The following is a 27,899-nucleotide window of genomic DNA, read 5'->3' on the forward strand; positions in this document are numbered from 1 at the left end:
ACTTGTGTGTTGCAAGAGGTTTAGGGGAAGTGACTGCTGAAATCAGAGTATAAATGTTTTGCAAGGTCGGTCCGTGGACCAGTTAAGTAAAAAAGCAGTGGAAATAGCACAAAGTAATGAATAAAAAAGTAGGCTGCAATACTGGATGTGTTTGCTGAGGGTTTGAATCTCTAGAATGTCGTTCCTGGGCTATGCAGCTCTGCTCGTGTGTTGGATGCATTGTGCTGCACAAAGAGGTAAGCTTCAACTGCTCTCTTAGAGTGTGTGTGAAGGTGGTATCTAAAGCAATATGCAAAGGCTTTGTAGGTTTTTTTCATGAACTTCTGACAATAATTGACATTTCTTCTGGCAGCTTTTAGTACCTTTAGTATTTAGTGTCCTGTCATAGGATTTTTTTCACCTATTTATTTTGCTGTTATTAATCTGTTGCGCAACTTTTCAAATGCTTTATGTCACTATAAACTGGAGCCAGACAACTGATTTTCTGTTAATTATGTTTGCTAATTATTCTAATATCTAAATCCAGGAAGCAGCTGGTAGATTAAAGTAGAAATGCACATTTATAGAATATTATTTTCTGTCTGGAATAACCTGTAAGATGATCTGAGGAGGATGAATGATTACTACATTGACTGAAAAACTTCTAATATATCTATTGACCGACTGGTTTTAGTCTAGGAAAAGAGATAAATATATCCAGGTATGCTTTTTTCATGTTTGAAGAGGTAGCTAGTATTCTATGTATCTTTTCAGAAACATCTGGTCTTTTCTGTTTCTCTCTTCAGTGTATTTTTCCTCGTTTGTTTTTATATTTTTTATCCTTAGTTATTTCATTTGTTTGCTTTATATCTGAGTTTCTTGGCATAGAGTGTTGTGCAGAGAGTGCTGTGTGGTTTTGAGCTGCAATGTCTTTGCTCAGTTCAGGTTGGTTTTCATTTCAGTTGAAAGTTATGAAGACCTTATTAATCACAAAGATCCAATGGATTTCACTTTGAAAAACTGAAAAATCAGAAAATTAAAACAATGTCCTATCTTAATTAAATATAAATAAATATTGCCTCAAAGCAACTAATAGTCTCATTTTTTTGCAAAGAAGTGCAGAAAAGTCCTGGAATTTGAAACTAAAGTTTGCCTGAATTTGCACTTTGTTTTCACAATGCTTTATTTAGGTCAGGGAGATTGGAAAAAAATATGAATGCAGCAAAATTTGATTTACCCAGGACAGCTATTACCATGGGTCATGCAGGATTCTTGTTTAAGCTTCACGCTGAAAGTCTGTGAGAGTTGTGGAAAGTCTTCTGCTGAGAGCTGGGTTTTGCACAAGGACTGGAAGCCATTTGCACCTGGATTTGTAATTGTGCTTGCACTTTGTAGAAGCTGCTACAGAATATTGTTGGCAAAAAAGCAGCTTGAGCTATTTCTAACTGAGGTCAAGTCACATGTAAATACTGAATGAGTAATTCCAGCTCTCCTGTCTGTCAGTAAGGAATTTGAAGGTATCCATTCTGTGCATGCTTTTTAATATAGTATGGTATTTTTAATATTTAATCTGGTATTGGTGAGTGCATGGTGGAATTAATATAAATTTGAAGTACAACCTGCCAGCAGATTTCTTCACCTCAAGCCACTAAGAAAGTGCACACACACACACACACACACACACACATACATATGTATAGACTCACATACACATACTCTGACACTTGATGGTCACTCATAGTTTAACATCAGGGCAGGAGTGGGGAAGAGTTGAGATAAAACCCAGCGAGATCCAGCAAATCTTAGTAATGGTGAAGAGACTAAAGAGATTATCTTAAATTGGGGGCAGGGGGGTTTGATGTAAGCAAGGAAGAGTTAATAGGCTGCATTCTGCACAGCAGGCAATAAATATATGATATAATTCAGAGGGAGGAATAGAGAAGCTCTCACTGTACTCAATAACCTGTTTTTAAATTATGGATTTCAGTGTGCGCTCTCAGCTTGCAAACTGAAAGTGCTAATTCAAACAAGGTATAATTAGAAATATGTGGAGTTAGAAACATTCTTTTTCTTGCCATTGAAAAGAACTTTTTGGGTAAACTAACAATTTTTAACACATTTGAAAGAACCAGCTAGAGGATTCCTGTTCATTTTGCTTATTCCTACATTTTGCAAAAAATGTTAGAATTTGAGTCTGTCTGTTCTTGCTAAAAAAAGCCTCTCCTATGTTTTTTAGAGTAGCCTAGTACCCTCTAGTGCACAGAAACAATAATTTTTATTCAGATGTAATCATTCATAGGAGGGAAAATATTTATCAAATAATTGGAAAAAATGGGTGTGGGCACACTCTTCATTTAGCACATCAGCAGTATTGTCAAAGCTTGTCTAATTCCTCTGGCTCCTTAAAAGAGCCAAACTAAAGTTATTAAAACTCAAAATTACCATTATTTCATTACAGTTTCAAATAATGTGTTTTTTTCTTTGCAAAAATCTTTTTCCCCCATTTTTAAAACCATTTTATAAAATTATGCCTCTAATTTGGTTGGTACTCCCCTGACTGAAATACAGCAAATGAGTTCTCAACAATGTGTCTTTGTAAATTCAAGTAAAGCTCACTTTCCAGACTTTGGGGTTTCTAACACAAAATGAGAAGATAAAATACACCTTCTTCCATATCAGCTGCTTAATGTGTGGTGCCATCTCTGCAGTGCAGTTCAGTGAGCTTTAACTCCACATCCCTCACAAAGGAAAGATCCCAAAGATTTTTTCCCCCAGTCCTATTTCCAGGCAGCACCTGGGTAACCCATAGGAAGGTTTCAGTGAGGATGCTGCTGCTTTCTGAAACCCATGAACTTGCAGATGAACTGGGGAGAGAACACCTGTGCCAGGTCTCTGCTGAGTAATGCATCTACTCACCAAAGGATTTCCTTCCCTGGTGGACATTTCTTCTCCTATTTACTTTCTATACAGAGATTTCATTCCTTTTCCAAGGCTTTATTCCTCGGGGCTTGTTTTATTTATTCCTGATGAATGCTCACGTTTCATGTTCAGATGGAAAACAAGAGTTCATTACATTTAATTAGCTAGGCTGTTCAGAGACCGTTACTCTGGGTGAAACTTCATCTTCCAAAATGTGTACATTTCAGTCACCCAAGCCCTGAAAATTAGTCACTGAAATTAGGGCAATTATTTCTTGACAAAATAATTTAATTTTTTGTTAAGAGTTTCCCAACATTTGCTTCTTTCCTCTTTCGTCTGACTTTGCTCATTCTCAAGCTGTTGAGGAACTTCTTAATAAAATAAATTCAGGTTCATTTGTTGTGGTTCATATGGGCATGGCTGTACATTTCATGTGCACTGAAGGAGGCCCAGAAAGGAGCTTTTGGGCAAGGACTGTATAATACTGAGCTAATAAGAAATACCAGACACCACCATCCACTCCCCAAACTATGCTTGGAAGCTGAAGGTCAGAGTGAACACCCAGAATTAATTATATTGTGTAACAAGGAACTTGTAAGTAAGGAACAAGAGGAAATAAGTTTTGGAATATCAGGTGATCTGAGCCTGGAGAGAAAGTTTAGGCAAGGTAAAGGTGAGAGAAGGTTTGGTAGAACATAATCAAATGATGTGTGAAATAATGTCAGTAAAGGTGGTGGTGGGTGGAGAAGAAAATAGTTTGAAAGGAGACTGCAGAGTGCCCAGAGTTGTTCTCTGTGGCAGTGGAAGGACAGGCCTGGAGCAGCTGCTGCAGATGGAAGGGCAGGAGGTGTCTGCAGTCAGAGCCAGGGCACTGATCTCCCTGCAGGCTGTGTAAGTAAAATCTGTTTCATGAGCCATCACTCTCCTGGATGGTTCCTTGGCACCTGGCTATTCCCGTGTCCTCCTAAATGTCTAGTCACATTCCTACAAAATGTAGATCCTTGTCACTTTCCTATTTTGTGCTGATTCAATAGCAAACACTCATCACAAATGGCCCCAGGATTTCTTGCTACATTTCCTATTGCAAGATTGTTTTGGTGTTTGTAGCACGTACTTCAGTCACCAATGTTTTTATTTAAAATTTCTAGCTTGTGAAGGACCTCCTCCTAGGAGAGTAAAAGAAGTGCCTACTAAAACCTGGGACAAGCCTCCCTATCCCCATGGGACCCAAGCAATTTACAATTGTCGGCCTGGATATGTAAAAGTTGGGCGAGTTGGGTTTCGGTGCATTGATGGAGTGTGGAAGGAGCTGAGTCCAGGGACAGAATGCAGAAGTAAGTATTTGTGCAACACATCTGCAGACATTTGATCTGGCAGACCATATGCCTTGCCAGTGATGTCAATGTGAAATTGTACCTTTACTCATAAATTACTTGTTTCTGCACTCTTTAAAATACCACCTTAAAAAGGATATGTGCATAAGGGAACTTCTTTTAAGTTCCTTTTCTTCCGATCAAAGGATTTATTTTTTTCTTTACGGAAGATCTTATTCTAGACCAGCCTTACTAACCCAATTTACATTATTAAAATCAATTATTAAGTTCTTAGAAGCTTGCTTTCAAAAATTTTTAGTCTAAGCAGGATAAAGCACAAACCTGGCTTCTGAATGTGAGTCAAGAGACAGATTATTCAACTATTTCTATGAAAGATATAATTTCTTGCAAGTTGGAAATTATTTTCCCTGCCTTTTCTTTTAAGCTGTAATTCACAATTAGGATGAGAGCTGCTATTTATTATCTCTAGCGTACTGTGCTGAGAGTTTTCAAGTATCACACACTCTCATACAGAATTCATTATTGAAGAAATTGAAGTTTGTTATCATTAGTGAGTAGATACTTCTTTTCTGTAATAAATGAGCTGTGAACACAAAGGAATTTTAGAAACAAGGGGTTATGATAGTGTATCTAACATACAACATTTTTACTGGTACAATATAAATATTTGGTTTGAGAATATAAGTCCTGGGTGTTCAGAGAGAGATTAATACACACCTGAGTAAGAATTAAGTCACTAATAGCTTTTTTTACATTTTTGACTGAGTCTCTGTCTCAGTGTTCAGATTTCGTTGTGTCAGCGGTGAGTGAACAGAGCCCTTCCAGAATCTGGTTTGCAGGATGTTTTAGCAAATGCTGCCACCCAGTGAGCAGGGCTGCCACCGGCACGGAGCGCCTGGGGAGAGGAGGGGATGCTCTGCTCATCCTGGGGGTCCCTCGGCAGGACAGGGACACCAACACTGATCAGGAGCTGCCATTTCCTCTGAATCCCCCTGCAGCAGCTTTGGGGCCTGCTCAAACACATCTTCGTTGGTGAAAACGGAGGATGTTGGTAGGCCCCAAGAATTAAATTGCCTTGCTTGACAAGAATCAGGAAAGATTTCTGCTGAGGAGGGGTAATAGGTTTCAGCTATGCAGTTTATTTTGCAGTCCATATTATGAGATCAGAAGAGGATGAGTGAGAGTGTTCATCTTTTCCACTCTTTTGGGAATCCAAAGCAAAAAGCTAGGGCCAGGCCATAAGGAAAGTCCTGTGGGGAGCTTTGAGCAGCAGGCACTAAGGACCAAAAATAACTCCTGTGCCTTTGGTCACCCTACTTCACTCAGCACAGTCCCCAACAGAATTCAGGAAATTTCATTTCTGATTTGGATTCTCTACTGGAGGCTTTGGTGTTACAAATAGTATGAAAATTGCCATAAGTTTGTCATGAAAATGAATATGAGTTCAGCCTTTTTAAAGGAATAAAAGATCCTGATTTGTGGTTTGGGGTTTGTTGCAGGTAGGTTGGTTTTGTTTGTTTTTTTGAATAAGCATACTCTAGTATGTTATCATTGAAAAACTATGAAAATAGTGATAAAAAGGAGATGTTAATCAAACTTCTGCTGAACATTTCTGAATTTTTGAAACCCCTAAAGACCATACTCACTACTAATCACTGGAAAAATGCTTTCTCATTTTCATTTTTCTATGTAGGGTGTAAGTAAGGGTTTTTCCCTTTTTTATTTTTTTTTTCAACCAGATAAGCCCTGTGGACATCCTGGAGACACTGACTTTGGTTTCTTTGAACTTACCAGTGGAACTGAATTTGTTTTTGGTGCCAGAGTTGAGTACAGATGTAATGATGGGTAATACTCATTTAATTCAATGTATGAGAATTAACATAAGGCGTTAATTATACTGTCAGTTATACATTTATTCTCTGTAATACAGTTTATTAATATTTAATGCTTGCTTACATGTTGTAAAAATGTTTGAAGGAAGATATTTCTGGCAGACTCACGTGTCTTCACTAAATGCTTGAAAGAAATTCTCTATCTATCTTCTCCACTGAAAACTGCAGCAAGTCAAATGCATGGTATTATTGTGCTTGTGTCTGGGTATTTTCCTCCTGAAAAGCAAATCAGCTTTAGTACAGTGCTTTAGCCATGCTTTTGCAGTTGTTATGTTACTGGAATCTAGCCCGAGTTCCACAAGAGAGTTCCAAAAATCAATATTCTCCTTAATCCCTTCAGTTCCTCACTGTCTTTTCAGAGTAGCTGTCCTTCCTCTGAGTGCATTTGTTATGTAGCCAAAGCTTGCTATCTCTGTAATGAAGAAGCCTTCTTCCTTATTCCTTCCTACTCTCTGATTTGATTCGATATTTTTTCCATGTGCAAACAAAAGACAGCACATAGGGAAAATGCAGGTAAAAAGCTACTCAGTGCTGTCACATTTTGGTTATTCTATGCTGGAACACCTGAAGCCATCTTCCTCTGCTTCAAAAACAGCAGCACTGTTGTTTCTGTCACATAATGAAAGTGTATTTTAGCATTTTTTGCCTTTTATTTGGTAAGGTACCAGATGCTCAGCCAAAGGAATTACCGTGAGTGTCAGGCAGATGGATGGAGCAATGACATCCCTCACTGTGAAGGTAAATGGAGTTTGACATTAAATTCTCTGTTAAATTGTCTTTATATCTGTCTGATGCTATCTAAAATAGTTTGTGATTGCTTTACTAGTATTAATTCACCTATGTTTAAAGTCAAGTTAGGCAGCAGAGAAGCTCTTACAGTGACTTCTCAGCTCTTTTAGTCTTTAGCTCTTTTTAGCTTTTGTTAAAAACTCTTCCCAAAGTGGAGTCCTGTCACTTCCAGACAGGCTTAAAGCTCTCCCCCAAAAGCCCTGACAGAGTAGCTGCCTACAAAACATGGTTGCCAATGGCATTTGGGATGATGAGTTTCAAGCCAGTGTGAAGGCCTGTGTGTTTTTTAGCTACTTTCCTCCTCCATCCTTGTGAACATCCTAAGCATTAAGATTTTGTTAAGGTCTCCCTATTAGCATACTAATGAGGAAGACATTCAGTAAGCCAGAGTGAGAGCATGGGGAACACAGACATCAGGACTTAATAGACTGGATGGCTCAGATTATGGTTTTAGAAACCTTTTCACCAGTTTCAAGCCTGTATGATCATGAAAATAAGGTTCCTGCTCTTCACAAGGATAATTTTTAACTGCTTTATTTTAACATATGTGGGCAGCAGTGACATTTTTGTTTGGGTTAAGCATCTGATGTCAGGAAAGGGTCTCTAAGAGCAAATAAAAGTAGATATCTTGACAAGAGCTTGTCTGTGGTTTAATATTTCTGTGGATTTAGATACTTTGCGTTTAGTTTACTGGATTTTGAGGGCACTCACACTTAGGTATTGAGGTCTGTCTGCACCATATGGAGCAAGGGTTTCCAACATTTTTGTCATGTCTCATCAAGATACTTCAGTTTCAAAGTCCTCCTAAGTTATTTCTGTCATGGTTGAGTTTTCACTGAATTAAAGAAAGAAAGAATTTGTAGAGTGCTCTAAATGTGAAGAACCTATGAGACAGAATATGAGCTCATGGAAAAGGCAGATGACTTCTAAGATGGCAAATGTCAGAGAGAAGCAGCTTTGGTAAACAAAACAAAATCCACTTTTGTACCTGCCTAGTGATATCCGTATCCATCTAAGAATGAGCTTTGATAGTCATTTCCCCCCTTAATAAGACATATCTGATGAGATAAGTTAATTCTTTTTTTTCTGCAGGTACATAATTGGGAGATACAAGAGCTCTAATTAATGTCTGCCAATGTGTTTGTTTACTTTAGTAACGTAATTGCTCTGATATCCTTAATGAGAATTTTTGGTAATAGCTGAACTGAACTAGAATTTTTCCTAATTACACACTGTTGTAGGCATGGTGTAATTCAGCACTGTTCCAGATAGCAAACTGTCCATAGCAAACTCAGTTTGGCACAACTCTAAGCGAAGTCAACTGATTTTGGCAAATTTTAATGGTGTCAGTCAAGGCTCAGCTAACCATAATTTAGGTTGGGTGAGATCATCTAATTCAGTGGATACTCTGTCTTATTTTTTTTATATGTGTAAAGAAATTACAGTGATTTTTCTGTATTTTAACTTTTTTGTGTGACAGCTTATTTTACAGACCTCAAAATTACTTTTTTTCCTTTCCTTGTGTTTTTTTTTTCCAGTGATAAAGTGTTTACCTGTACAAGAACCTGAAAATGGAAGGATAATTATGACTGGTGCATTTGAGCTAGGCCAAGAATATTCCTTTGGCCAGGTTGTAAATTTTGAATGTAATGCAAAATACAAGCTTATTGGAGCTAAAGAAATTGTTTGCTCTGCTAATGGAGAATGGAGCAGCGATGTGCCTCAGTGCAAAGGTAAAAAGAACACTATTGACTGTGTGTCATTAAGATGCTTTGTTCTCACAGACTCCTAAATCATGGGCACCATATGGGAAGCCACAAAGTTTTCACTTTCTCTCACAGCAACTAAGCTTGGTGTGTCTGTAAACAAGCTCCAGTGCATATATGAAAAAGTAGGATAAGAAAGAGAAATATAATAGTATTGGATACTAATATAAGGATAATAGAGCATCTGTTTGTTCCATATTTTTCCTACAAGCTGTATATTTTACCAGGCTGCACACAAATTCTTTGATATGTCTGCATAAGAGTCAACCAGTTCAGTGTTGATTTAACTAAAGTAATCAGAAACAACTTTGAATCTGTGTAAACCAAGTTTAGTTAACAAGTAGGATTTTAATTCTTACGGTAGATAGAATAAAAAAAAAGTTAGATTTTTCTTTCCTCACACTAATGTGTTTGGAAAAGTTGGAAGGTTTGTGTTTAGTTTTTACAGAACCCCAGAATCAGTGAGGTGGTGTGGGACTTCTGAAGGTCCCTCAAAGCAATTAGCTGGGGCAAGTTGCTCAAAAACATGTTCAGTCAGCTTTGGATATCTCCAAGGATGGAGATGCACAGTTTTTCTGGGTAACCCACTGCAGTGGTTGAACTGTCTTTAGTGAAAACTTAGCAGTGGCATTTCCTGTGTTTCATTTGGTGCGCATTGCTTCTCGCTGTATGGCTGGTGGCCAGTGAGGAAGGTCCAGTTCCATCACCTTTGCTTCTGCCTGCCCCACTGAAGCCAGGAATTTACTCATGTAAAACAGATTGCCCTCCTCCCCCAAGCTTTCCTTACTCCAGATCTCTTAAACCTCTCTCTACCTGTCAGTTTTTCCAATTCCTTAATTATCCTCCTGTCCCTCGCTGGATCTGCTCCACTATGTCCTGATCTTTCCTCTGCTGGGAGTTCTGCCCTGCAGAGATGGAGAGGGGCAGCATCCCCTCCTTTGGCCTGCTGGCAGCACTTTTCCCAGTGGAGCCAAGAGTGTTTGCTTTGCTGCAAGGGCCTGTCCAACCTGTCCATCAGGACCACCAGCTTTTTTTTTCTGCAAAACTGCTTTTCAGCCAGTCAATCCCACACTGCCCTGCCTGCAGCTGGCACTGGTGGATGGGATTATTCCTCCCAGTTTCTGAAAAAAGAATGGATGGGATTGGATTGTCAGGGTATGAGAATGAGTCCCAGGAAGATTATGGCAACCAACACTTAAATATTCAGAACATCAAGTTTCTTAGATTATTTCTATGTTATTTGATCATGAAGTATGTGTTTAGAAGAGCAGAATACACATATCAGGATGGCAAATATATTTATGGCTTGTTCACAATTCCAGTACTGCTTTTTGCTGCTTAGAAACCCCCATTTGCTGTTTTTTGTACAGCCTGAAGTGGAATTAAACATTTATGCTTGTAACATTTCCAGAATATAGTGAATTTCATTAAACAATGACCGTTCTCATGAGCAATATTTCATTTTAAACACAAAGTAAATTTAGTAAAAGAATCCAAGAGAACTCTTTGGTGTCCTGTTCTGTGACCTCAGAAACAAAACATTGAATATCTTCTGGCTGTATGAATGCCTTTTTAGGAAACTGCAAGATCATGGTGGTTTTATTTGGTTTGGCAAGGAACTGGGAACATTGATGTTTTCTTATAGATATCAAGAATTCTAGTGTCAATTTTCAGATACTTTAAATTCTTTTCTCCTTTTGATGTCTTGATTTAACTAATAGTCTACTGGCTCTGAGAGCACAATAGGTTTGTTGGAAATTACAAAGAAATTATCTGAAAAATAGAAAATCCTAAATTTCAGCTAGCCTAATGTCTTATTTTGGAATGTCTTCTGCCTTATCTCTTGATTCTAAATCCATTAAAGTACAAATCAAAGCCCTGAAATCTGTCTCATGAACCAATTTGCAATTGAAGCTGTGCTACACCACATTTTCCACCTGGAACTCAGAATCAAATAAATGCTCAAATAAGTTCCAAACAGCTTCCAAATGCAAAAGTTTTTGTGAATTCAAATTAACCCCCTACACCCCCCCAAAAAAACCAAAAAAACCCAAACAAACCAAACCAAAAATAAAACCAACCTAAGTTTTATTTTAATAGAAATTTATCCTGAGCAACTAAAAATTAAAATATGTGAATTTTTGTCTGTTTCAATTTCAGAAATTAACTGTGATGTGCCAGAAATCCTTCATGGATATGTCCGTTCTCCAAGGAAGTCTTACAAGGAAAATGAGCTAATGCAGTTTTTCTGTAAAGAAGGATACAAATATGGGAACAAAGCAGATGCACTGTGCACTGCATCAGGATGGAATCCACCTCCCTATTGCACTGGTCAGTCTTCCCTAAAATAGTTTTGCTCTTTAGTTGGGTTTGGAATTAATTTTAGAGATTAAAAAGTTCGTTCATGACAAAATAATCCATCCACATCCAATGTCCATGAAAACTGGAAGGATTAAGTGCTGAGGGGCCCAAAGAACTGAATAAGAGTTTTCCATGAGGAGCAGGAGCAAAACCAAAATCTTGTGAATCTCTACAAATTCATATATTTACAATGCTAAAGGTCCCTATTGTTTTTTAACTCTCAAATGCCTTCTGAGCAGTTCATGTGACAAACCCATAATTCCTGAGGCTAGTCCTGTTTGACATCAGCCCTATGGGTCATGCATTTTGCTTCAATTACAGCACTTAAAGGCTGTATTTAAATCTCTGTATATGCATTTCATATCCCAACTGAAGTAGTTTCATTAAAATTTTGAAGAATTTATCAGTGCCTTGAATTTTCTTCAAGAAATTGCCAAAATCTTGAAACTGGGAAAAAAAATGTTCACAACAGGGCAACACGATAGGATTTTATGCACCACCCACCTTCCTGGGACTTCTTCCAGAAAGACTCCTTTAGAAATAAAGACTTGTTGTCAGTCTTGGAACCCACTCAGTTTTTGACCTTTCTGATTCAAGATTAGTAATGTCATTAGTTAATATGCATTGCCAACAGTTTGACAACATACTGCTTTTAAGGAGTGCCAAACAAAAGGACACTCATATGCTGGGCTCTGTTACTTGAGGTGTACTCAGACAATGGTTCTGGATCCTACTGGCTTTATCTCTGGACCTAGAGGATTCAACAGGGTGTGCATGAAAACTGATTCACCCACCCCCACAGCACAGCAGCACCAACCTGTGGTTACCTTACAGTCATCCCCTCCCAGCCCTCGGGGTGCTGGTGATATTTTCTGAACTCGAAGAAGACACAAAACCCCCAAAGGACAGGAGTTTATAAATCTGTTAGCCTGACTTCTTTGAGCATGAAGGTATCTTGAGTTTTTAGAATAATATTCTTGACCTTTTTCAGTTGTTGAGGTACTTCCAGTGTCCCTGAAGGACACTAATCTTAATCACACAACCTTTGAATGATCAGTTCCTAGTCAAGTATAATTATTTCTGCATTTAGGACTTGCCAGTGAAATTGTCCTCCTTTGGGACAGTGTCCATAAACAAGCCCAGCAAAACCCAGCTGCAGATCTAAAGGAAAAAATTAGGTTTGGTTTGATGGCTTCCAGTTCTTTCTCTAACCATTCTGTTTGCAATTAAGTTTTAATCTTCTAATTAACATGACATCAGTAACAGCTATCACTCTTCTCTTACAGAACCACACGCTTCTAAGGAACACCTTTTTTAACAATTTTATACAGTTATGGCCAATATAGTATGGAAACAAGAACTTATGCAATACACTTAAACATATTCTTATTTTTTTCCTGTTTTTATTTAGAAATTGTATGCTCTCCTCCAGTAATTTCCTCTGGGAACTTTATACCTCAAAAAGACAAGTACACAGTGGGTAATACAATCACAGTAGAGTGTGATGATGGGTTTCATTTTAAAGCAATAACTGGCAGAAGCACAGCTGAATGCACCAAGAATGGCTGGCTGCCTGAACCAGCTTGTGTCCGTAAGTAGCTCTCATCAGTAAAGTTACAATGTGGAATTATTGGAAGCATCTCAGAGAAAATAAGTTAAGAGCAAAATTTGAGGAGCATTAAATATGATAGTTGCTTATTTTTTTCTTTGTACTGTAAAGCTTAATTTGATGGTTTAGAAAAATCACCTGTAAAAACAATGGTGTAATCCAGATTTACATTGTGTTTATTAACACACATATTACCGCTTACTGTATTTGCAAATCTGTTAAAATGGGCTACAGTCAGCTCACTGTCAGGAAGGTTTGTGCTCCACCTGAGGAACAGCATCCCAGTCAGGGTTAGAGGACATGGGGAGTTTAAAGTAGCCAAACCACAGGTAATGATTGGAAAATACCTTTCCTTCTAGTATCATAGCTCTAGATTTTTACTTGTAATTTGATGTTATGGACAGTCACAGGATTTTATCTATTTTATAGCCTGTCAGATAACAAAGCAAGGGATTCTTGATGGTTGATGAGTTATTTCTTGGGTTAAACTTCCCATAACTGCAATGACAGTTTTGCCCAGTAGGCAGAGTATAAAAAAACCAAATATATAAATTAGCGAGTAGTTTCAAAATTTAACACTCTTTCATCTTTGGTCACTGAAAATAAAACTTCAAATGTGAGAGAAGCCCTGATGAAATCAGTCTTGTAAAGGAACCTTTGGATAAGATGATTAGAGCTATTTCTGAAACATGTTCTTTTAGTATCTGAGTTTTCTCTTATCAGTCGGGTTCTAAAATTCAGGTGTCATTCTGACCCCACTTCACTAATAATTGAATGGTCTGCTCTGCCCTGGCATGTAGACTCTGGGTCAGAACATTTGGGAGGAGCCTGGGTAAACTTGAATGGAAGTTTCTGAGAATCTCCTCCTTCTATCCTGGACTTTTCCCTGGAAAGGATCAGTTATTTTGTGGAACCAAGAGAAGAAAATTAAAATGCTGCAGCTTTAAAATAAAAATGAAAAGACTCAGGAAGAGCCTTAGGTGCAGGAGCCCAAAGGTTATAAATGGAGGTGGCAGGAGTCATCTCAGTGTTAAGAGTTCACAGTTCAGTTTCTATATCTGAGCCAGATGACTGGGCTCCCTCTATGGTCAGAATAGTAAATTTAATCGAGACCCTCTCCAGTGCCATCTCACTGTACAATGAATACTAACCTTTGGTCTCACAAATCACCCTCAGGATTCTGCAGAGAGTGCTGGCTGGATTTCTGCTGGTTGCAATGGAATGGAGGGAAGTAACACAGCTGTAGGCAAAGACCCCAGGAGCAGAGTGTGGTTGTTCCTGCACTCCTTACCATCTTCCAGGGTGTGCAGTCCTGGTTCTGTCCATTTTTGAAAATACTCAGATGATGAAGCTGAATCTGGGTTGTGTCCTGAGCTTTTTATTGTGCATGTGTTGATATTGTTGCTGTTCTATTCTGTTTCAAGGGAAGCCGTGTGAATACCCACCTATAGAAAATGGCCAATTAAGTTATTATGATGAGTACTATAGATACAGATACTTTCCAAAAAGATTTGGACAGACTGTAGTTTACCGCTGCCTCAATGGCTATTCAACCCCCACTGGACATGACTGGGTTCGAATTACCTGTACTGAAAGGGGCTGGTCTCCAGAGCCAAAATGTCTGAGTAAGTACATTTCCACTATATACTCAATCTGGGTTAATTATCAAAGATCTTTGCAGCAGAACTTGTTCTGATGGAACACAAGACAAAACAGTTGCTGAAAGTCAAACTGCTTTAGGGGACCCCTAGAACTGCACCCAGACTGTCTTCCTATCTGCAGAGCACAAAATGTCACCTGGGGACACTCAGATATCATGCTTTTGGATTTTGAAGATTGCTTACTCCTGAAAATATTCATAAGACTAAGAAATATATATAAACCTTCCTCTTCTCTGGCTTCTGGTAATATGAAAGTATATACTTTCATCTGCACCACTGCTGCACACACAAAGTTTCTACTCTATGTAAATATATTCTCCCTTCTGTGGCTTGGGCACTTTGGCACTTAGTCTTCATCTTCTCTGAAAAGCATTGCCTGGTTCCTTTGGAAAACTGAGTTTTAGAGCTGAAAAGGTGTCACACTTTTGCAATAAGCTGAAATGGATCATGGTAACAGCAAGAGAACCAGATACACTGACTCCGATTTAAAATTAATTGGACTTAAAATTAATCTAAAGCAGCGAGATGAGGCCTCCTCTCACACATCTTCAGTCACAGCAAAGTACCTACCTACTGGTAGGGCACAAAAGTGGACTACAAAAGGTTGCTCTTTCCTCATTGCCCTCAGTGGAGTGGTGCTCAGTGCAGGAAATGAGTGGAGCCCTGCCTGGAGGAAAGGAGCAGGCACTCAGATAACACAGTATAACATCTCTTCAGCCATCTGCCTTATGTCTGGGTTCTTGGGGACAGGAGGCCTTAGAGCCAGCGTCCTAAGCTGTTGCTAAAATCTCTAGAGCTGGTTTGAGAGGCTGCTACACTTCCACAGAATGATAAAATCTCCTGGAGGCAAATGCTGGAGTTCACTGTGGGCATGCACCAACATTTTAGAGACGAACGAGAGCAAACCGATGTGAGAAGCACTGAAGTGAGCCAAGCTTGCTTGTGAACGATGAGTAAGAGATTTTTGGTTACTAGGCCACCTCTTGTTACTTTATGTAGTGACTTCCAGTTTTGATCTTGTGGTCCATTCACCACAAGGCACTGAAACAAAACACTATTTCATTCAGATTTGCACACGAGTGTCTTTTTGTGACACAAGGCTACAGAAAAGTGCTTGGAGGCCTGTTTGTTAGTAACAGTTCTTAAGGATTCATTTCCCTCAGTTCTTGCTGTAGAAACTTCTGTGGTTAAATGTACTTTCCTTCCTCCTTTAGAACAATGTTTCCCCGGACCGCTGGCGGGCGGTTATTTCCTATACGGGAACAATTATTTCGTGGAAGGTGACAGAGTCAGATACACCTGCCACCCCGACTTCCAGGCTCAGCACAACGAGGTCACATGCACCAGGAATGGCTGGGCACCTCCTCCCAGGTGTACCCGTAAAAGTGAGTGTGCTTACACTTTGGTGAGGTTTCTAGCTAAAACTATTTGCTGTAGCAGTAATTTCTGAAAATGAAGACTCTCCTTCACAAAATGATTTAACATACTACAGAAGTTTTCTCTCAGAATATAGGTCTGAAACATCCAACCAAGACTTCCATTCATTTAAATAACATATTAAGCATTATGTATTGACAATGTATGGAATTAAAAATGTATTCAGTTGACCATGTATTAAACAATTTTCTCAATCCTACTGCTGTTTCTCCTGTCATCCTTCTGCTCTGATTTTTATGCATGTAGCTTGGCAGTGCTTTACTTGGAAGAAATCTTGTATCTTTCTTTCAGAAAAGTGCCAGGATACCATTGTTGAGAATGGCTATTTGAACTCGGATAAGAGAACATTCAATTTAAAGGAGAAGATCCTGTATGTATGTCACGCTGGGTTTGTGACTCCAGAAGGACAAGAATTAGGACACACACAGTGCAAAGAGGGCGGCTGGACTCCACCTCCAAAGTGCATCAGTGAGTAGCTAAAGGTTTCAGGGCTCCCTGTCATTGTCACCAGTATGTCCTGTGGACATGGTATTCTGTGATGTTCTCTGGCCTCACAGATTTGTCACTTTGACTTGTAGAGGTTTCTTAATGGGCAGAGGTACACTCAGATAGAGGGCTGATTCTCCAGAGATTAGCCTCTCTCAGGCTCCAAGAAATAGAGAGAAAATGTAAAGGATCTTCTTGGATTTCTTTAGCACTGAGTTAATGGTAATCACTGACCTCTTCAGTGGTTCTTCCCTGATACAAGGTACATTTGCCCAAATTTACTCCCAGTTTATGAAGCAACATCTGTGAACCAAGGCATTCCACCAAGAACTTTAAATGTGACAAAACTAGAGACTAAGAGAATTAATAATTTCAAAGTTCCTTCCTCTCCTGAACACAGCTGTCATACAGTTGGAGACTTAATCTTGTATTGTTATATGTTGGTCATAATATTGACCAACTTTAGCTACTGTTTTATCTTGTCCTTTTATTTCAGACTGCCTTTACCTAGGATTTTGTGGCTTTTTTCTGACTCACAACTGACTATGGGAACAGCAGGACAAACCATTTGCTATGACACCTAAACTTATATTAATGATAATACTGATAATGATAATAATATGTGGCTAAAGGAAATAATTGAATCTAAGGATGAAATATTTACCCTAAAAATTACTTCTAGACAAATTCTGGAAGATTAATACAATAGATAATATGTGAATATGCTGCATATTCTACAATAATATTCAGACAATGTAGAATTACTGATGTTTCAAATATACCTACAGGGATGATACTTCCAAAGGGCAGTGTTTCTGGATAACTAAATTCACTAACTTTGTTTTATTCTACAGAATCATGTAAAGCACCAGAGAACATTTTGATTCACCACACAAACAAAACTGTGTTCCTGCCTGAAGATACAATTGAGTACTCATGTTTGGAGGGATACAGGACTACAAATAACATGCCAACTGATACCACAACATGTGGCAAAAATGGAGAATGGAGTCCAGAACCTGAGTGTCGTGGTGAATATTTTTGCGTTTGCTAATCACTGTCACTCTCTGTATATACTCTGTGAACCTTTTTTTCTTTAAGCCTTTCTTTGGTTTTGTTGTAACCAGTAGCATTTCATGTACTTTCAGTAGGTTGTCCACTATATGTTAAAATATTTTTTCTCAACAGAAATCGAATGTATGCTGCTGCCATTGAGAAACGGGAATTTCTCTCCCAAAGAGGGTAAATACCACAGTGGAGCTGTTGTGACATTTACCTGTGCAAAAAACTACATAAGGGTGGGACCTGCCTCTTCTCAGTGCTACCACTTTGGATGGTTTCCATCACCACCAGTGTGTCAAGGTAATTCTGCAATACTGAAACTGAGCTAGTAAATGGCTTGCACAAAATATTAATCAGGTTATTGACTTTAATGTTGAAAACTTCTTCACAACTTCATAAATAATGTGCAGTATAGGAATGATTAATTTGAGTAGTGTCCTCTCTTACTGTATTCCAAAGGTCCTGGTTTTGGCATTTTAATATTGATACTTATCAGATAATGCACCCTGTGCTCTTTTTTTTCTGATCATATAAAACTGAAGGAAAAAAATGGTTTTGGAGGTGACACAGAGCTGGACCCAAAAAAGAAAAAAGAAACCTGGTGAAGGATTTTCCCATGAAATTCTTAGTTTCATATAGTAGGATGAGTACATTCATACAGCAGGAAAATACATATCCCTTTACTTAGAGTTCTTAATTTAGTACACAACTTCCTGGCATCTGAGAAGAGCTTTTTGTGCTGGTGCTGAGCCCTTTCATGAGGTGCAACAGCTTTCACAAAGCTTAAAAGAAAAAAGGGACCTCCCACTCAATCACTTTTTTGGTGACTTTTACTCTGTCATCCTTTTTGCTCACACTCTTTTGCATTTAAAAGCAAGTCTGTTTCATATATTTGGCTCTTTAACTCAGGAACATTTTAAGCTCCCTTAATAGGAGTTCCACTCACTGCATCAAAAGTGAATTCCTTTAATATACAGTGTGTATGGAGGGCTTTGTTTGGGTTTGTTTGTCTGTTTGTTTTGTTTTGTGTGCGTTTGTTGTTGTGGTGGTGGTGTTTGTTTTGGGTTTGTTTTTTTGGGGTCTTTTTCTGGGTGATTTTTAGGACATAGGTTATTCCTTGCAGAATTATCAATTTTCTTATTTTCTTTCAAGAATACTGAAGTTACCATTCTTGTTACACTTTTTTTACTTTTTCCCTTAAAACGGGGTTGGTTTTATCAAACATTTTTCTCAGAGCAGGCATTGACAGTGCATGGAAATGAGAGACAAGAGTGAGCCTGGTCACATGTATCTGTTTGTGATCTCCAGCCCAGCACAAATCCAGACATTCAAAGGCATAAATCAATCACCTGTTTAACCTGTTTCTCTGATTTTCCTTCACTTTAATTGGTACATTCAATATGGTTTATGTTGCACTTAACATATAATTGTGGTGAAAGTACTGAATTCAGAGCATAGACTTGATCTCTTGATTTCAGGGAGTGTCAAAGGCTGTGGAGCTCCCCCTGAAATTCCCAGTGGGACAATTGTTGGTGGCTCTGTGGAACATTACCAGCATGGGGCCACAAAGCAATATGAATGTAACAGCGAATTTAAGTTGGTTGGATCAAAGGAAATAGAATGTGTTGATGGACAGTGGTCACCTCCTCCCTCTTGCATTGGTAAGCTACACAGCTCTTACTTCTGACAAGTCTGTAATTCTCTGCAGTCTATTACCTCATAGATATTTTCACAATTAAAAATATGTATTAGCAGATGTAATGTTCTGTTCAAAGTAAGAAAATAATAAAATAAAATTGCATGACAAGCCATTACCTTGTGCTGTCACTACTGCTGTAGCAGAACTGCAGATCTCATGGAGAGGTGACAGCTCTGCAGTCCTGTAAGAGACCCTACAATGGTTTCAGTTCTTGTAACAATTCTGACTGAAACATTATGAATGTGCAGGTGTATGATCAATTATAATTTTGACTGATCACAGCCAGTGATTTAGGTGACTTGAATTAATTGAAGTTTTTCTTACTCTGTAGTGTGAACTGGAACTACCTGTGGATCATGCCAGTGTTGGAAAAAGAAGGGAAAAGGCAGGAAAGCAATTTAGCAAACTGGCTAAAAGTTATACATACCCCAGCTGTGTTGAAATTTAGTTGCTACAATTAATGGGTGTAGGTTTGGTTCACCAAATGCAAATATAGTTATTTTAAGTTTTTTTTTTCAGCTATTGATATGTGATTCCTGTATTATTATGGAATACTTTTTTTCTTTTCAACAGAAGACAAAATGCCCTGTGACTCACCTTCCTCTATCCCGAATGTTGTTCTGCATCAGGCAAACCAGGCCCAGTATTCACATGGGGATGAAGTAACTTGTACATGTAAACCAGGCTCTGACAATACTGAGCAAATGAAAATAAAATGTCTTAATGGAGAATGGAAGCCTTTACCTGTTTGTGCTGGTAATGTTTCCATTATATTTCCGATGTGAGTGTAATACAGTTGCATACAAAATTTGACTACAAAATGGACTTCAGCCATCAGTATGTAGCCAGACATGCTAGAGTTTAATGCATCAAAACTGAGTGGTTTTAATTTACTCCCTTTAAATGGAAGCAAGTCCTTCATGCTGGAAAGACTCTGCACCTACAGCTTTGTAAAGGGAAAGAAATAGACATTTGCCCAGTGGTTAAAGTCAATTATTAAAAGGAATTAAAAGTAATGTTAATAGCCACAACTTGTTAAGCTTGTCCCACCATAACCACTTTTATGTGGATTAGTCCTTCTCACAGAGTGACAGAATGAGTAAGGTTGGAAGGGCCCCAGTGGGTCAGCTGGTCCAACGTCCCTGCTCAAGCACCCACCCAGTAAAGTTCTTCCTCAAGTTCACATGGAACTTCTGTACAAATGATGACATCTTCATCATTATATATATTATATATATATATATATATATATATATATATATATACACTTCTGTACAAATGATGACATCTTCATCATTATATATATTATATATATATATAGATATAGATATAGATATATAGATATATATATATAGATATATATATATAGATATATATATATAGATATATATATCATTATATATATTTTAAGCTCTTTTTATTTTTTTTCAGATGCATTCCCTCAATGTGTAATTCCAGAGGATGTTTTGCTGGTGTACTCTGGCCACTATTCCATGTCAAGAAGGAAGACTGGGTTCCAAAAAGTTATACGTTATAAATGTTCATTAAATGATGAAAATGTTAAACAGGCAACTTGTGTGTCTGGGAGATGGACACCAGAGATTGCATGTACAGGTGTGTTCTTACATTTGGACCATTTCTTTTGATGCAGGCATGATAAATGCTCATTATGAAGGATTCTTAGCACTGCTTTATCCTTAGGCTGAAATAGAAAGGTTTACTTGATTATATAAAGGGTAATTGTGGCCATCATTGGAGCAGGTAACTAGGTTTAGAGATGCACCACTTTAGTAAGGGAGACATAATGCTCTCTACTCTGACAATTGGAATGGTTGTTGCTGGCACTTCTGATGTGAGAAAAGATGCAATGATAAGTTTAAGCTTAATTCTTCAAAAGGCTTTACCCCGATGCAAAACAGAGAGCATGTAGCTCAAGCTCCAGTCAAAGTTCCTTTATTTCCTCTAAACCTTCAAAATTTTTCTTGTCTATTTTTTCCCTCCATTTTCCAACTCCCTCCTAGTGAAACTATGAGAAAAAAGCTGAGTTGGCCAGTGAAAAAGCACAGACCCAGAGGAGGCTGCCCATATGTCACACACCAGAGGTCGATGTCTTCAGGGCTGCCTTTATGCATGGCAGAACAGGATGTTGTCTCTAGAAAGTGTGATTGTAAAACAACCATTACCTCATTTCTCACTTTGATTATACCACATTTAAAGTGGGAAAAGTATGGCAATCACTGTCCCTTCCTCAGTTTTCTGGAACCACTAGAAGCAAGAAACCAAGCTCTGAAAGACTCCTCAGATCTCTGTCCTACATCTACCTCATTCTCTCCCTTTTTCTTTCCTTTGGCAGAAAGAGTCCTTCATTCTTGGAGTGGAAAAAATTTAGCCTATTTTTTTCTTCTCTTTTAGCTTTCTCATTTAGCTCTATCAGCTTAGTCTGAAGAAAAAACAAAACTCCAGACTTTGGTTCAATTTTCCTAAAGGAGTTCATTATAGAGAGAGGAACAGGAGAAGCACACAAGAGTGTGCAGCTCTGTGAGAAAGAAAGGAATGACTACAAGAAACTCCTTCTTAGCTTGGTGTAGACAGCTGTGACTGTCTTTTCTATGACTCTGAAAGCATATGAGCAGCTGAAGGCAACTCTGCTCTTTCTGAAGCAGAGCCAAATGATCATAGTATTAATCAAAGCTCGAGATAGCTATTGGAGTTATCTAGCACCAGTGTTGGTTTAGTTGTTTCTGTTGTAATCTCTGCTGAACTGCTACACTTTTTTTTGTTCTATTGTAACATGAATATGTGTCCTCAGCTGAGAAGAATGCGTGCCCATCTCCACCTCAGGTCCCTGGAACTCAGCAGACAACAGCAGGAAGAAACTTCAGGATTGGGAGTAAAGCATTTTTTTCATGTCCCGTCGGTTTCCAGCTCGTCGGTACAAAGGACATAACCTGTATAGACGGGAAATGGCAATCACCACCTCACTGTGAGGGTCAGTACTGGCACATTTCTTTTCCATCATTTGTTATGAATGTCTGTGTTACTCATCTGCAGTCATCATGAGCAAGAGAGGCTGCTGTAACTTACCTAAGATTTCCATGGACAGGGAACTGCAGGAAAGCAGTAGAACATAAGTTGCTAAAAAGGTGCAAACAACTGCAGTTTTTTCATTTACACAGACTTATCTGAGATGGCATATACAATTTTCAGGTAGTCCCTCAAGAGCTGTGTGCTTATTTTTTTGTTTAGTATATTGCCTAACAGAGTCTCAGTTTTGACTGGAGGCCTTAAATAATGTCCTCGATTCTGTAAATTATTTATTACTTAGTTACAGGTGCAATATTGATTTTCTTGCATTATTGTTTTTCTGTGTTGTCTGTGTTTTTTTAGAAAAACCATGTTTGCCACCAGAATCTGTAGAATATGCTGATGCTCCCAGGCTTGAAAATCCAAACTTAAGAATTGAAAGAGAAGGGAAAACAATGTATCTGGCTGGTGCTAGACTTAAGTATGTTTGTCGTTCTGGATACATGTTAAATGGACCGACAGAGAGAAGTTGCTCTATGGGAAACTGGACTGCAGCTCCTTCATGTTTGGGTAATATCAAAAATTACTTTTTTTTGAAGTACATTTCGCAATTAACTGGAAAGAATTGCAAACTGGAGATTGATCATTAAAAGTGCCTTTTCCTACTTCATATTTTGCTGTGGAATCTTCCATCATGGATGTCTTCAGAAAAATCCTGATTGGATGCAAAACTGGCATCCTTAATGCAGCTTAGTTTTTAAGTATTCCTTCATATTCTTGTAGTCTTTGCTCAGTTCATATCTCTCCCAGATGAGTCCTAGGCATATCCACCTGATCCAAAGATCTCTTTTCCAGAGTCCACTGGTGACTAAAAGTGGCTGTGGTGCCTCAGGGCTGGAAATCGCGTCAGGGTAGCAAGGGACAAAGGCCTCCGGTAAAACTTTCTGGCATGTTTAGAAACAGAATTGGAGTGTTTCAGCAGCTGAAGTCTGTATATTTGGGGGAATGATTTCTTTAATCTTCTGTATGCTACCTTTTATACATTTATTAACTAATTATAATTATATAATCCACTGTTAGCAGATGACTGTGCTGATGTTAGAAATAGCTCTCTAAAGCCCCTGTTCAATGCAGTAAGTACATTTCTTCAATGTGTATCACACACATCAGATTTCTGTTATCTTTTCAGAAATGCCATGTGGAAGTGTTCCAAAAGTAGCCAATGCTCAGTTTGAAGGCAGAAAGAAAGAATCTTATGAGCCTGGTGAAACAGTTCGCTACCAGTGTGGTCCAGGGTTCCAGATTGTTGGTTCCCCTGAAATTTTCTGCAGGAAGGGAAATTGGACATCACCTTCCACTTCACCCTTCTGTAGAGGTATGGGTTCTACTTCTAAGTAATCCATGATCCTTCTTAGCATTTCATGTTGTGAATTAAGATAATTTTTACTTGGGCATGCAGGTGAGTCAGGCCAATAGAGCCAACAGGTGACTTGCTTTGAATGGGCTGCTACCACACCTATTTTTCTAGCTTCTGGAAAACAACAAGCAGGGTAGATCAGCAAAGCAATCATCTCCCCATGGGCTGGAGCTGGTAGCTGAATCCTGGCTCTCTTGAAGTCAAGCAGGCAGACATTAGGGAGGAATCCAGCATCCTGGCTGCAAAGGAGCAGATAGCTCTGGGGCAATGGATCTTATTTTCACATCACTAGCATGTCAGTTGCTGACAAGCATCTTCAAATAGTAAATAAATTGTGTCACTTTCCAAAGTAGTGGCACACAATGCTGTGCAGCACAGCTGGCTGATCTCTGTGACCTCTCTTTTTAGTTTTTATAGGCAAAAAATACTGGGTGCTGAAGCATTGCAGAATAAACCATATAATATATCAGAATAAACCTTCTTTTTCTACCTTTAGAAAATGGTGTGCATTCCTCAAAGTGCTTTTTGCCCACCAGGAGCTCTGGAATGCAGTGCTGTGTGAGTTTTGTGTTGCCCACCAGGAGCTCTGGAATGCCGTGCTGTGTGGGTTTTGTGTCTCTCACTGCAATTCCTCTCTCTGCAGATGTCAGCTGTGGAGCTGCGCCGGAGATCCCCGACGCGCGCATGGCAGACGCTCCTCAGGAGAGGTACCTGCCCGGGGCCAGGGTGCACTATCAGTGTGAAAGGAACTTCCAGATGACGGGTGCAAATTACATCCTTTGCTCAAATGGTCAATGGTCAGAACCCCCAGTTTGCAGAGGTAGGAATCTGTGCTTTCACCTTGCCTGTTAGTGTAGAGGCAACCAGTTCTCTATTGAAATACTCTGAAGACTTTGCCTTTTTTACTTGTTTTCTTTGGCTGCCCCAGCTTTGAACTTGCTATTGCTTTCTTGCACAGAAATTTAATTAAATTTGATGCTTCTAGAGATACTGGATATTTTCAATAGCAAAAAATGTTCCTGAAGCAGCAGGGCCTAAGATGTGCTGCTCTGTCATTCTCCTGTATGCTGTTGGTATTTCGCCAGTGCCCACCACTTCAGTGGCTTTCAGTGGACACACACCTAAGGGCTTCTCTCTTGTGTTTGAAGCTGAATGGAAGAAGCAGTAGGACAGAGAAGCAGCTCTTCTTCTGCAGTGCTCCACTCTGGCCAATGCAGAGCCTAGCAGAGCCCCAGATCTAAACCATGTAAGATCTGCTAGGGCCATGGAAGTGGAAAGATTGTTCCTGTGACAAGGAACATTCAGGAATGCTCCAGAGTCCCCCATTCCAACCTGTGGCTGCAGGGTGAGCACAGCTCCGTGGAGCTGGCTGTGCTTACCCAGCCCTGAGCAGCACAGGCTGACAAGCTCCTGCAGCATGGCCAGCCCTCCACTGGAGAGCTCTGCACTCCAGCAGGGAATCTGTTTGGCTGCTACCCCTGTGGTTTCCAGGAAGGCCAGGGCTCCCCAGGGAAAGACAAGGCTGGTGTGGTTCTTGTATATAAGTACAGAAACACTGGCTTTCTCTAGAAATTCTCATTGACCCTGACATCTCCTGAGAGTCCCAAACAGTGTTCTGCTGCCACTGCCACACCTCATTGCTTTCCCCATGATGAACTCCTCTGACCCACCTGAGGCAGAAAATCTGTACAGAAATTTTAACAAGGCTAATTCCTTTCACTTGTGGTTGTATAGATGAACATCTTAATAACTGGAAAGGTGACTCCAGCCATGTTTTTTTTCAGATGTGAGATGTGATCCTCCTCCACAAATTGCTGGTGGTAGCATTGAAGGTATTAGAAAGTCAAAGTATATGCCTGGAGAGAGTGCAAATTATCAGTGCTGGAATAATTTTAAGATGACTGGGCCTTCTACTGTAGTGTGTAAAAATGGGTCCTGGACAGAGCTGCCAACTTGCAAAGGTAACTTGTCTCTGTCTCTCTCTCTCCATTCAGCCTCCTGTCAGTGATAGCATCATGAAGCTGCCTCATTGTCATTTAGCATCTCAGTGCCCTCACGGTGCACAGCTGCCATGAATCTGGCACATTCAGGACAAGGCAGGCCATTCCCCAGGTCTCTGTTCAGATGGTGTGAATTTACCAAGCTGAGGTACCCAGGTGGCTTCACTCAAGAGGGCCAAGTGCCACACCTTATGCAGGACAAGAAGAAACCCTGCAGACAGCTGCAAGCACTTAAACTGTGCTCAGAGGGGGTGAGCTGGCAGTTGTCAGCCTGAACTTTGGAGAAATGAGAAACTCTTGCTCCTGCCAGCTGTTTGGTTCTCTCTCTGTTTTACTCCACTTCTCAAAGTAGTGCCAAGATAGTGTGGGTGGTATTTCTGACCAGACCTTCTCTGCAGCTGAACTTCCTCGCTGATTGGGAAATTTCTTTCAGGACAAGCTGGGAGATGTGGCACACCTCCAGTTATTCAAAGTGGAGATCTTCTTCACTTCCCCTTGCTAGAATATCAAGAAGGTGATACTGTGGAGTACAAATGCCCAGATTTCTATATCCTGGAAGGATCTCCGACAATCACCTGTCGCAATGGGCAGTGGACAGACCCCCCAGTTTGCCTGGGTAGGTTGAAGCATGTGCTGGGTGGCCAAAGGCTGTGTGACTGCTCCTCTTGTCTTCTTCTGAGACCCTGAGGGCAGCACTGGTGCTGGGACCGAAATGCTGGCAGAGCAAATTAGCAGCGTGTCCTCCTTTTGTCTCAAAGGAGTTTCTGCTAAAATTCGGCTTGTGGGCTGGGGTCACAGCTCCACCCAGCAGGCTGTGAGCCAGGAGGATGGGTCTGAATGAATGTCAGTGCTGGGGAAAGCCAGGAGTGCCTCTGTGATGAGAAAACAAATTTAGAAGTACAGAGCAGAAGGGAAGGAGGGATCTCTCAAAAATATATATGGGGAAGTTCATTGGTGTTTGGTGTCTTCCCCACCTGTGTTTCATTCTTGCCCTGCATGACTGACAGTGTGACAAGGCTTCTCCCAAGTCTTTTTTTTCTCCTTTAGCTTGGATGTGAATGTCTTTTCTGTTGCAAGTAACAGAGGGTCAGAGCACACTTGGAAGCGTCTTTGATGTGAAGGACTTCTATAGGCTCTAGGGGCAAAGCATGTGGTGTGTCTGTATGAAGTACTGACAACTCTTCTCTTGACTTTTTCAAGTGGCCTGTACAGCATCAAAGGAAGATATGGACAGAAACAATATTGAGCTGAAATGGCGTGGCCAAGACAAACTGTACTCCACATCGGGTGACTTTATCGAGTTCCGCTGTAAACCAGGATATTTGGAACATCCAAGTAGTCCCAACTTCAGAGTCCAGTGTGTGGAGGGGACATTGAACTACCCATTGTGCACACTGGGAAGTAAGTAATCCCCTCTTTGCTGCTCTGTTGTTGCATTTTTAGTGCTGAAGGGAAGCAGAAAGCCCTTGGCTTTCCTGGCTGTGAGCCAGGGTGTGGGAGCTGCAGGAATAGAGGGGCAGTGTCCTCAGGAAGTCATTGCCCAGCACACCTGAGCTGGGGAAAGGGCACTTGGGGCACTCACAGGGGGTGCCAACAGAGCATCAGTTGTTCAGTGTGAGATCTACAGGCAAATAACAGAATTCTTTTTCTGCAGGCAACTGTATTCTGGATAGGCGCACTATGGAAGAGAACAACATTCAGTTGCAGTCAGCCAGGCAGTCAAGCTCTCACTATGTCTCAGGGGACCCTGTTGTGTTTGAGTGCAAGCCCCACTTCCGGCCGGTTTCCCAGAGGGAGAGATTCAGCACCCAGTGCCTGGATGGAGTGATTCCATATCCTCGCTGTCAGGGTAAGTTCTTGCTGCCAAAGACATGGGGCACAGGCTGTAGGAGGCAGTTCTGCTGAAATTTCCTGTTCACTGCTCTGAGGAGCCCCTGGAGTCTGTCAGGATTGGTACCGATGCCTTTTCCCCTTTTGTTTTCTTTACACAGAATTGTCGTTGTTTGGGTAAAAGGAAATGACGTGAGAGAGCCCAGCTGCAGCAATGACAGAGCCCTCAACCAATCTCCTGACTTGAGCTCAATTTTTCCTGGTGTTTCCCATTTTGCTGTGCTTTGTTTCCAGCTTAGCCAATGTTCTGTCTTGGAATTTGTTCTTGTTTTTATTACTGGATCGTTGTCTTTGCATATTATCCACATTAGATCTAGTTTTGTAAATGTATTTACATTTTATGCAGAAAAAGGTTGTGCTTACATTTTATCCATTCTATCCTGATCTCACTGTTATTTCATTAACAATTGTGGCCTGAAAACAGGCTGGCTTTGGTGGCATACTGAGGCAAGAATTAAAGATGACAGTTAATTTGATTAACAGCACACAAAGCATATTTGGCCTTGTCTATTCCTACTTTCTTGTCTATGCACTTGCTTGGAAATGAGTCTGGGGTGAGTGTCCTGAGTGCCTG

The 27,899-nt window shown here is 39.9% G+C and overlaps 1 protein-coding gene across 1 annotated transcript; it reads left to right on the top strand.

The window, feature by feature from the left end:
- Positions 1-27,816, top strand: CFH (complement factor H). Its single transcript, XM_059477970.1, has 24 exons — positions 1-236; positions 4,047-4,232; positions 5,972-6,077; positions 6,786-6,862; positions 8,452-8,646; positions 10,840-11,010; positions 12,452-12,631; positions 14,074-14,274; positions 15,525-15,695; positions 16,039-16,215; positions 17,088-17,264; positions 17,422-17,595; positions 18,774-18,956; positions 19,568-19,750; positions 20,426-20,608; positions 21,804-21,983; positions 22,382-22,588; positions 23,208-23,393; positions 24,079-24,255; positions 25,220-25,396; positions 25,869-26,051; positions 26,636-26,836; positions 27,090-27,284; positions 27,427-27,816. Exons 1-24 carry the CDS (start codon positions 176-178, stop codon positions 27,444-27,446), a joined length of 3,951 nt encoding a protein of 1,316 aa, XP_059333953.1. The 5' UTR covers positions 1-175; the 3' UTR covers positions 27,447-27,816.
- The last annotated feature ends 83 nt before the right edge of the window (positions 27,817-27,899 follow it).

Source organism: Ammospiza nelsoni, chromosome 9 (genome assembly GCF_027579445.1).
Source record: "Ammospiza nelsoni isolate bAmmNel1 chromosome 9, bAmmNel1.pri, whole genome shotgun sequence".
Taxonomy (NCBI): Eukaryota; Metazoa; Chordata; class Aves; order Passeriformes; family Passerellidae; genus Ammospiza; species Ammospiza nelsoni.